The sequence below is a fragment of the Eurypyga helias genome, unplaced genomic scaffold (assembly GCF_000690775.1).
Source record: "Eurypyga helias isolate BGI_N326 unplaced genomic scaffold, ASM69077v1 scaffold4981, whole genome shotgun sequence".
NCBI lineage: Eukaryota > Metazoa > Chordata > Aves > Eurypygiformes > Eurypygidae > Eurypyga > Eurypyga helias.
In genome coordinates, this window is record NW_010228802.1 from 83,431 (window position 1) to 95,565 (window position 12,135).

Consider the following 12,135-nt stretch of genomic DNA (forward strand, 5'->3'; position numbering starts at 1 on the left):
TTCATACTTTAAATAGATGAGAAAGAGAAAGGATAGAAGGGCAAGTCGAGTGACAGGGAAGAGAACTGATTTTCTCTATACTGGGAGCCATATTGTTTATCTGACATACCCGAGAGCCCACTGTAACAGCGCCTGGCATAGATGTCTTCAAAATGAATGCAGTATACCCTAAGACAACAGAAAATCTGTCCTTTATAATGGAAGACACATAAAACTAGAAAGAATCAATTTCAAATAGCCCCACAGAGTGCAAGATGGACTGAGAGAACCAGTATGGATATACAAGGGATAAACTCCATGCCAACCAGCCCAAGCAATTCCACTAAATTATTTCATCAGAAGTAAAGTCAGTGATGGATAACTTCTTCAATAAGAGTGGAGTTTAACAAAAAATCTAAATCTATAGTGGGAGGCCATAGAGAACTCGACTGGGTTTCTGAGCAGACAAAAAAAAAAAAATTTCTAAACTGAAATCTCGTCTCTCTTCCTCAATTATTTCCTTCTTCCAACCTACCATAATATAACACAAAAATAGCTCAGATTATACTTTAGGGCAGTTGTTTACATGCATATTTATCAATGCTCCGGTGAGCAGATTTCTGAAGCAGATCACTCAGTGCTTAATTTTCTCAGCAAAAAGATTATAAAAATCTATACACAGTGAAAGTACCCATTCTCTTCAGGGGTAAAAGATAAGGTTTTTATAGACAAACCAGAAGCAAAATCTGAAGACCTGTAAAATACTCATAATTTCTATCAATTTTAAGCTGCCTGGAAGCATCTCCTGGGAATGTTTCTCTAGATATTATCTTTGTAATCATAGTACTCTCAATTGAAAATACAACTGCTCTGTTGCAGTGCATTTGTATTGTAAACATGTGAAAGTGTGATAAATGGATTGCTGGCAGAGATCAAATGACAAATTCATTAGCTGCATCAGGTTCTGAAAGGTAGGACTCTTGACGCTGCCTTTCTGAGTGAGATTTCTCCTATTTCTGACTCCTGTCATTGGCAGTACTGAGCTGGTGCCTGGTTCTGTTCTTCCACAGGAACCAATTTACCTGAATGTCACTGAACACTGAAGGGAGTAAGATTTGGAAGGGCTGAGATCTGTTGTTAGAATAAATCTATTGACAAAAGATTTTTTGTGAAAAAGTAATATAGGAAAAAAAATTTAGGAACATGGGCATTTCAGAACAGTTATCTGCAGTTACAGGCAACTAGATACTCCATCTTCCAAGTGTTTTTCTATCTGCTATTCTTACTGGAAGGTTGTTCCAGAGTCATCTTGTTCTGTCATTAGAAGTCTTCGAATTTCCAGAAGAAAATGTAATCATGACCAGTTCTGTTCACTTGTTCTGGTGCCAATGCTTTTCTTTACAGGAAATAATTCTCCCCCACCCTCTCCACCCCCCACCCCCATTATGCTTAAAATGGCAGCCACATCCCCACTCAGTCTTTCTTTTCTTGGACTGATCTAGACCAACTTTGCTTTTGAGTTTATTTTTGAGGATGCCTTGTGAGTCTCAGAAGCCTTTTCCATACATCTCTGAGACTGAATCCCTCACTTGAAAACAGGTGACTGGGATTCTGCATAGCATTCCCAGAGAGACATCACTGCCCTTTCCCCAGCTTGCCAGCGCTTCCCTCTCTTCCTGAAGCACCTCACCTAACAGTTTACTGGAGCTGCTTATAAAACAGATCTTCATCCTATGTATTCAGTACATAAATAAAATTTACTGAGCTATCAGATATAATTTGGGATATCTGTATGGGGCGATAGGAGTATACGTCAGTCTGAAATGTTAGCTTTATTCTACTTACCAAGTGAAACAAGTGTCATTTTGAAAGGGATGTCTTGCAATTACTAGTTCTCTCTTGAGGCACCAGTCATGGATTGCTGCAACCATGCAGGCACAGATCAGTCTGCATGAAAGAACTGCTATTCTCAGTATACTTAATCCTACTCTATATTTAGTATGCTTTTATTCGCACATTCATATGCCTACTTAAAAATATCATACCAGATTTTGGAAAAGGTATGAAATATAAATACAAGCACAGTTGATGCCGGCAGTAAATACATCCATATATTTAGAATAGTCCTCTCAAATAGTCTATTCCTAGATGACAAAACGAGTCAGTGGTTATCCAAAACTCCCAAAATTAGTGGCTCCAAGCAAGACTGTAGAAAAATGAGAAAAAGGGAGAATTACACTGGCAATAAAGGACTTAGAAGGTAGCTTTTAATGTATTATTAATTTATGCAGCTGTTACTTCAAGCACCTATAGTCCTTACTTCCACATTAGGAAATCAAAACACCTTTCCAAATTTGTCTCGTTAACACAGATAACTTTTTACTTCAGGTCTTCTTGGCCAGATACGTATTGCCAGCTACTCCATAACGTTCTCCGTGTTGAAACAAGGTTTTAAGTGCACTTAGAGAGGGCAGCTGGAGCTCTGTAAGGACTGCCTGAGGTCAAACCAAAAAAGGATGAAAGATGGATCTGCTTCTGGGACTCTGGAGCAAAGCATCTGTGATAGAGAAAAGGTAGGGGAGGAAATGAGTCGCAGTGGCCTAAATACATTAGAAACAACACTTATTCAGCTAGTTGAGGAAAAGAGCCCAAGGGAAATGGAGGGAAGGACAGCCCTTAGGTCAATCTGATACTTGTTTTCCTGCTTGTGGAAAACCATTCCTCATGAAAATGGAGTTCTGGCATTATACAAAAACTCATCATCAAAATAAATGCCTCAGAGAAGCCGTTGGATGTTATCATTGACAGCACTGGAGAGCCATTACTAATACTGAAACTTCATGAGACATATAAAACATATAAGTAAGTATAGTTCCAGTGGGAAATGTCTACAGAAAACAGGTATATTTTGGCACCTATGCAATGCATTTATGGCTATTGCTTCCCACAGGAAATAACAAAATGCATTTAAGCAGTATACAAACTATTAGCTGTCATTGAATTACATTGCAAGGAGGATATATAATCCTGAAAAGCGTGAGGTTTTATTCAATAGAAATAGTTTATAAACCGCAAGAAGGTAAAGACAGCTAATGCTTTTCACAATATGCAGATGATCGGCTTCCCAAACAGAAGACTCGAAATGAAATATTATTAAAAATTTATGATCATTTCCATGCAGATACTGAATGACTAATTCCTATCATATTTTTCTGTAGTTGCAGGAGGGAGTGTTTCTGCACCTGTTTCTCTTCCCCCAGATCTAATAATCAGTAAAATTGTACTTAGCCAGCTGTTAAATTTCAGATCAGTTAGTGTATTTCATGCATTTAAAGACTGACAAAATATGAAGTCATATAGCCACAATAAAATGCCACAGTTACACCAAAAGAAGTGATTGCCAAATTGCAAAGCTTCACACAGACTTGGATTTTGTTGTAATACCTAACTACATTCAAGCCAATGGTGGATATTCATATGCAAACTAGACTCCCCAGTTGATGCAATAAAGTTAGCAAAAGTTTGGAGAAATTAGGTCTGTTTCCACAGATTCTTTTGAGAGTTTAAACCAGTTGCTAATTATTAGAAATTTATGTAAAACTGATTAGCTCATGTCATCTCCTGCGGCATTATTTATAGAGAGTATGGCATCTTAGCATTTTGAGAACAGAAAGTTCAGTAATTCATTCAGTCATAAATCCTTACATTATGTTGATACACCTGGATTGAGCCAACCGCCTTGTGTCTGGGGGAAACATAATTTGTGTTTTGGCTACATACAGATTTGAAGGCATCAACAAACAAAATCAAACATGCAAGTAGCTCCAATCCTACAACAACTGCTCTGTCAACATGCCTAATACAATGATAATTATTCATTCACATATTTATACTCTGAGCCTGGAAGCTTAACGCTAAAGGTTTTATACACTCTTTACCACATACATTTTCTGAAAATAGTGGATTTAAAGTATGTACATACATATACCTGTGTGTGTGCATATACATACACATTTACTCTACAAAAGGCTGCCCACACAGTTTGATAAATATAGATAGACATATAGCTAGGTAAGGTGATGACTTAGTAGCACTACTGATTGCTTGGGTCACCCAAAAATTTTCCACTGGAAAATCCTTAGAAAGAAAGGGGTGGGGAAAAAAAGAAAATACAAGAAATGGGATGAGGAAAAAAGGTGGATTTTTGTGCCTGGTCAAATACTGAGAGGTGCCCAAGTCAGCAGGCCTTTTGCCAGTGAAACAGTCTCTCCTAAAATGTGTTAAACTGAGCTCTCAGAGCAACTTCTCCGTATTCCTATACTGTCAGAAAATAGGTATTAACTTCTCTGATAACAAATGTCCTCATCTTCCTCCCTTTTCTGCTCCATGGACATTTCCAGCCTCCTTATATTCCAAGGTATTCTGTTAGCATCTGTGTCCGAACTGCAGAGCTACTGGTCCAATGCCTGCAGATTACCCCAACTGAGAGGTTGCACGGTTCTGTAGGACCCTGTTTTTCAATTAAGAAATTATATTTATAATGTGCATTAAATGTATTGTTGCAGACCCTGCAGCAGTTTTACATTATTTAATGCTGTGGTCATAGACAGTTCTGGGTAAATCCAGGAATAGAACTGCCACCTCCTCACAGAAAATGGATTGCTTGACATTTTTATTAGCTCCAGCCTTTGTTCCGTGGAGATGACAGCCAGTTACCTACACTGGCATGACTGGTAGGAAAGTAGGTAGCAAGTGCAGCTGACAGCATCTTGCAAGCCTGCGATGCTAAACCATCATCACTTCCACGTGCCTCGTCAATGAGGACGGGATGTGGAGGTCGAGTCGTGACAGTATGTTCCAAGGTGTCCCTGCAGTTCTTCCAGCTTGCTCTGTCAATGTTACATCTGGGATTATTAGTGTTTATAAAAGCATGTCCTTAAAATAGCTGTATGGTTTTAACAGAAGCAAAAATAGAGGTCCTTGTGCTTAACTTCTTCATACTGGGGTAAAATAGGGCTAAATTGGGCAAGTACAGAAATCATAATAGCGCAACCCAGTTTAAGGGTGACTTTCAAATTCCCTTCAGGTCTTAAAGAACACTGAGTTTAAGCTAAAATCAGACAAGGACATATTCTTTCCTGCTCTACAGAAAATTCACTCTTTAACAGATGCTAGATTTAGGGTGGCTTTTGCTTAGAGGTTGCTAAAGGCTATTCACTAAGTCCTCCCCTCACAAGTAGAGCAACCACGAAATTCTTCAACTTCTGAAAAACACATTATTTCAGAAAAAATCATTCAGATTTGTATTGTCATTTATGAAATAACCATGTATATTCTAACATAAAAACATCAGTGGTTTTGAAGAATAACATGAGTGAACTGTTGTTCTACTCTAGACAGTGAAATAAAATGTTGATCACTGAGAAATCCCCCTCCTTTTTTTTTTTTTTTTTAAATGGCCATAGGTCTGTAAGTATCTTCTGTGATTATTGTCAGATCAGCCACAGAAAATATGTGAAGTAACATACTGCATGTTCTAGGACAAGACAAGGAAACACAAGCTATTAAAACAGTATGCACAGTTTTGAACCTCACTTGACACTGGAGTCTGTCTCAATCACATCAGTGAGGGATACGGGAAGCTCTGTGGAAAGAAGAGGAAAATGAGTTACTATATCATGCTATAGTATAATAAAAAGTAATTTAAAATTTGATAATCTTCATCTTTGGTTTTTTGGGAGTGCTATTTTTCTTATAGTAAACTATGGTTTGCATACTGTGACTATACAATCTACTTTTAAAATGCTTTTTTATTATTTTCAATACTTACAAGTTTCTTATAGCTGTTGTTTCAGAAATGACAGAGCACATTAATAGAGCTGGGAGCATTTCCCATTTTGTTTCTGTTAAAATTTACAGTTGCTTCAGAGAAAAACATATGTTTGTTTGCTGATTTCTGATTTGCCAATGATAAAATAATATCCCATGTAAACTGGCAAAGGTGACAAATTAATTTTTGTGTTTGTATATCAGGAAAATAAATAAATCTTACAGTTACTAATTATTTTTCACATTTGCACATGAGAATGTGATTAGACTGACTACAACTGACACTGATTATCTGTGACAGGATGTTACTAAATCCCTTTGGGGAGCTTTTGAAAGACCCACCACACTTAGAGCAAAGAGTTTTTCTCTGCATTATCTCAGTTACAGAGCAATTACACGGGGCTTACTACCGAAAAGATGTAAGAAAAAACACTGAGCAAACATCTAAAGTGGAATTCACACCCTTCCCCTCTCTGTCAAAACATCTCGCAACCTCATAGCCTTAAAATGTTTTGTCAATATTATCTATAGCAAAGCTATTTGCTATACAGTAAAAGGTATGAGATAGGTTAGATTAAGATACATGGAAGAGAGGTGGTAATGGATCTGAAGACAGCAGAGATTTCTCCCTGCTCAGATGGCTTCTTTCCTCTAAGACCCCCAGTTAAATTAATTTTGTGGGCTTGAAAAGCCAGATAAAGTTTTCATTTAATCTTTTTGAAAATCTGGAAGTTTTGTTATTTCATTAGAAAACTACTATGGAGGGTTTCTCAGTGATGTGCAGAGAAGTATGCAAAATGCATTGGTTGGAAAAAATATTCACTGGTTCTGGAAAAACCTGTGGCTGAATTTGATGATTTTGATCAAGATTTCAAAGACCTGATTTTTAGGAGCAGTTTACAATTCTGTTCCTAACAGTATGCAGACACAAAATGGTGAGCAGGTAGAGACCATTTTCAAATCTGTATTCCTTCAACAGACTGTTTGCTTCACACCTGTAGTTGGGAAACACATAGTGAAGTACCAGAGAACAAATACAGGTTAAATAAGTACACACCTATTGATTATGAGGTTTGCAGTCTGAGAACATCAGAAAAGCTGAGAGCACTACATACTCCAATGTGTTACTGACAGTTCACTGAAGAACCAACAATACCAAGGTATTAAAGACTGCAGAGATTTATTCCCACCTCCACTTCGATTTCAAAGCTAATATTGCTCTAAATTCATGTGATGAAAACACCTAAACCTCAGGTAAACTCTTTTTTTATGACACCCTGAGTGTCTTCACATACTTAATCCAATTCTGGTATGGAAGAAGTTAAAAGATACTGAAGTGTTGCTTCCTTATTCAATGAACAACTCGATGCTAGAACTAGAGTAACAGCCTAGAATTCACTTAGTGCTTTTCCTAAGATTGCCTTAAAGAGCATCATCTTGTTGCCGGTGATTCTTGACATGAAGTCAATCCCAGGGTGGACTTTGTGCAATGTAAAGAGACTCAGGAGGGTTCTCCTTGCTCATAAACATTGAATTTCTCTGCTGCTCTCTGAGCAATAGCTGAGCTATTGCTCCCAGAATGTGTCCCTATATGTAAAGGCGTGTTCACGGTCCAGAAGGTCCCTAATTTGCAGTACCCACTGGTAACTGATGGTGAATACCAAAGGGTAGGATTTTCTGCATGTGTAGTGATCACTGACCACAGGGAAAGATTATGTAAAAGTTCTGGTTCATAAATATGAATGTGCTTGAGTGAGGAAAAACTGATCTTTTGTTGAGTTTATCCCTCAAGGCATGTTATGTTGCATTTCTGGTATTGCACAGAAACACAGCCATATTGTATGAGGTATTCTGCATGGCCAAATACGGTAGTCCTTACTCAGATTTTACTCAGGAAAATACCACCTTTGACTTGAGTGGGAATTTGCTTGACTAAGGGCTGAACAGTGTGTTTTGAATCTTACCAGCATTGCTTGATGCTAATGTTGGGCAACAGTTCTCATTGCCAGTTTGCCTGCCTCGTTGGCCTTCTCTTGGGCTCTGGATCTGCTTTTGCTCTGTGTTATTCATAGCTTACATTGCTAGTTCAGATTGCTTCGCTTTGTGCTTTTCATTTCCAGCAAATATTTTGCAGCTATTGTTCTGCTGCTGGTAGATGTGCATGGAACCTGGTATGTGGAACTTGAACCTCAGCCCAGATTTAATTAAAACTGTTAAACATGTTCTCACTACGGTGCTCAGAAGGAATTTTGCTGACCCTCTTTCAATGAAGCATAAATTTGTTTAATCTGATGGTTTTACAATGCAAAAATGTAAGGGCTTGATTCACAAATCTTAAGAACAAATGCTTCTCCAGTAAAACAGATGGAGTAGCACCCATTTACAACCATCATAAGGTCAATTACAAATGCTTATTCTGACCTACAATAGTCATACAAGAAAATCACTAAACGTGTGTGCTGTAACATCACCTTGTTTTGTAGTTTTAATACTCCTCTAAAGTAAGATATCCTGAATATTAAATATTACCAAATTATGCCGTAGCCTACTAACATGCAGCGAATCTAGCTAGGTTATCACTCGTATGTCTTATGAGCCATACCTAGCCATGGTTTATCCTCTATTCATGCTGCAGGGTACGAAATTCCTGGGTGCCAACCTGCCTATGGCAACCTAGAATTCTCCAGGGCAGGCTCGCAAAATCTTCACCTACTCTCTGGGACAGGTAACTAATAAGTGATGTTTTGTGAAGTTATGCTTTCTTTCTAACTTTCTGATGTCTGTAAAAATGTTTCATTTCTTCACGTCAGTCTGTAGTCTGTCATCATTCAGTTCCACTATGTTTTCTGAAGTAGAATGACAGCAGATCTGTTTATTATAGTACTCTGGATGCTTGTCTCAGCCAAGCCTGTAATAATTATTCTTAATGTGTATAAAAAAATGAAAAATTTTTTAAGAAGATGCAAAATCCAAAGGTGCTTACTATCAGTTTATATTTTTTCCTAATGGAGTTGTTCTTACAATACAGATGTATTGAATTTAATTATTGATACCTCAGTTATCTGGGCAGTTCACCCGTCTTTCTTAATTGCTGGTGTGTGTACAGTGACTCACTTTTTTCAGGTTTACGTTAATCTTCGGCCTCCTGAAGCAAGAATTTTTTCAATGCTATAGACACAGAGATGTTGAAAGGATGGAGGATTTATGACTGACCCTAGTTTAAATTCCTATGCAGCATATAGTATACATTTAAGTAATGACTCATTTTTCTATGTTTTGCTTAGATTCTCTTCTACTTTTCTCCTGAATTTACTTTTTATTCTTTGTTGCTTGACTTTATTTCAAGTGACAGGTATGTAGAAGAAGTGTCATTCACCAATCCTACAGTTTTCAATGACATATGAAATATTGAAATATATTTCAAACTAAGAAATGAATTATATAAAAAATTAAAGACAGGCTAAGTTTTCAATTGCCTTCTTACTGTCAATTGATTTTCTCTGAATAATTGTGGATTTTCATCTTAAGAGTGCTGCTAGTGTAGGAAAGATGTAAGTGAGATTCTTTTGGTAATTTTTGGCATGATCTACACTGTGTCAAGTGAAAAAAACTAACTATCTTGGAAAAGTGATTTGAATTCCTTTTTTTCAGTGTCCTGGGGTTCTGCACATGTACTCTAGTCTTACCTGGGTTTAGATGAGCTTGATGCAAAAGCAGCTTTGTCCTGCTGCTTGCCCTTGTTAAAACCAGGAGATGACCAGTGAAGTTAAATGTAATCAGGGCATGTAAAACTGATTTGCAAAATGTTTCACCCTGATTTCAATTTGATTGAAAATTTGGAAATCTTTTTAGGTTGGAATAAATTCACACAGCCACAGTTTAATCACTGAGTTTGATTTTATGTGGTGTTTTTAAGTGGATGCCCCTGGGGAAGTTCAGTCTTGGGATGGCATTTAGCAGCCTTTCCATAGGGCTTACTCTCTCTCAAAAAAAAAAAAAAAAACCATCACCGTCCACTTGTAGTTCTTACTTTCAAGAGAAAATGAGCTTACTGTTATGGAGGACAATACCACAGTTTATCTCCAAGTACATCAAAAATGAAAAAGCACAAATCCAGAATTTAGCTCAGGATATTTAGCTGTGTTATAGAATAAATAAGTAGTTATTCAAAGATTAAACACCCTCCCCTCGGCCCCCCTTCTCCCCCCGCCTTGTTTTTAAAGAGGTCAAAAGGATCTGAAATCTTATAGAGAGATTTTACTATGTCCCGGAAGCTTGCCTGTTTCCTTACTGTTTATTAACTCAAATCTTAATTAAGCTGTTTCAACATATCATAGATTTAAAAAATTTCTCTGGAAACTTGCTTTACAATTATATTGAAAAAAACATCAACTTGCAAAGGAACAAAATGACATTTGTTTATGAAAATGAAAGATAGTGAGCATGACAACAGTCAGCACTTATAAAATGAGGATATATTCTGTTTTATCCAGCCTGATGCCCCTTAACTTTCAAAAACTAATGAGAAAAGAACAATAATTTCAGTAAGAGAGTTTAAAAAGAACAAGTCTCAGTTAATCCAAAATGTTGAAGTAGTTCAGTTATAAGGCAAAAAAAAAATGTGTTCTGTGTTTAGGTAATCCATATCCCAGGGAAAAGGTGAAATTTTGGGGTAAGCTTGTAGAACACAAAGCTGCTTCCTCACTCTGAATGCTTTTTGGAGTACTATGTCCGCAGGGTAGGTGGAAGCAGAGGGCTCCTGGGCCCACTCTGAAGAAACACATTGCATATTACTTTTCACATGAATAGTGCAAGTGCCTTTTCAGATGAATGCCTGTTGCCTGACATGGACCCTGCACACTTGCAGAGAGTTCCTTCATTTATTGTTTCACTCCAAAAACTACAGCAGAGCTAACGCCAAGGTGCTGGATGGCTAACAGGAGTTTGGAGGAATGTAGTCCTGTTCCCTTTCTTTCCCCAGACACTCACAAAAAAGGCAACAAAACAGTCTTACACTGAAGAGCCAGTTCAGCTGAGGGAGTAGGATAAAATAGACTTGACAGAACTAATAAATCATGACATTAGGTTGGGAGAAAGGTTGTATGAAATGACGGCACAACATGCTGAGCTGTGGGGAACTTGCTAGAGGTGAACTCATTTATACTCCTGCAGAGTAGAAGATTTCTCAGTTAACAAGACCTAAAATAGTGTGCTGCAGTGTATAAAACAAGGTAGGGCTTAAAATAATTAGCCAGAGATGACAGATGGCAATTCCTTTCTCTTTTTCTTCTTCTATTCTTTTGCTGTAATATCAAGTTGATCAAAGAGCTGAGGATCATTTGTTATTGTAGGAAAACTAAAAATATCTTGAAATATTCAGGCAAAACAGTTTCATTCAGATAACAGCCGGTAGCTCCTATTGCTCCTGTTCAACACTTTATACATGATTCTGTGTGTAGTAATAGTTTCCCTCAGAATCTGAATTACATGTGCACAGCTGAGAATTTGGTTGTGTCCAGGCTAAGGTGTACTATTTAATCAATGTATTAAATCAATTTATTTAATTTGTTTGTTCGTGTTAACAAACCAATGATCTCTTCTACTGACAGAAAATCTCCTAGAAAGTTCCCTAGATATCACCTCTATAGCATGTTGTTTTAGTAGTGTCATACTGGTCTACGTGATAGGAGAACTAAATGATGAATAACAGAGACTGCAGTAGAACTGCACCAGTGGCTACTGAAAGTGCCTGAGATGACAATGGTGTGTCTCACTCTAAGCAATAGTAGTGCTTTTTCCTAAAGTCTTTAGTAATAATATGTGGAAAACATCAGCATTTTTTTAAAGAGAAGCACCTGTGGATTCAAGAGAGAGATACGTGATCTTCTGTCTTGTATGACTTCCATCACAAAAGAAGATCAGACTGCAGCTGTGACCACATATAATTAAAAGCAAATTCAGTAATTTACTCAAAGCAGGTAGTATACACTGCTTATAAAGGAAAAAAAAAAACCAGTGGCATCTGCAGCTCCTCCTCCCCCCAGTCCCCATAGTAATTCTGTCTAACTGATCCTGAAGCCAAAAGAGTACATTTAATTTTTTAAACTACTTAGTAGTATAACCTTTCTGATGGGAAGTGCTAAGCCAGCCCAGCAAAATGAGTCCCTTGAGCCAGACACAGATGAATTTCAAATCAAAGGAAAGAGAAAAGGACTGGGAAGAGAAGGAAATAGCTAAGGTGAGAACAGAAACGATAACCTACCTCTGTCCATCAACCGCTGTCTGTGTGCTTTATACCAAATGAAACAGGAACAAAATTCTTTCCCT

The 12,135-nt window shown here is 37.5% G+C and overlaps 1 protein-coding gene across 1 annotated transcript in view; it reads left to right on the forward strand.

Moving 5' to 3' along the window:
- Window positions 1-8,443: 8,443 nt before the first annotated feature.
- The window catches only part of BEGAIN (brain-enriched guanylate kinase-associated), a gene marked incomplete at its 5' end in the record, with an annotated part of 75,659 nt that continues 71,967 nt past the window's right edge, over window positions 8,444-12,135 (forward strand). The window contains one exon of the mRNA XM_010160139.1: window positions 8,444-8,533. Coding sequence (XP_010158441.1) covers window positions 8,444-8,533 — 90 coding nt within the window. The remainder of the gene's footprint in view (window positions 8,534-12,135) is intronic.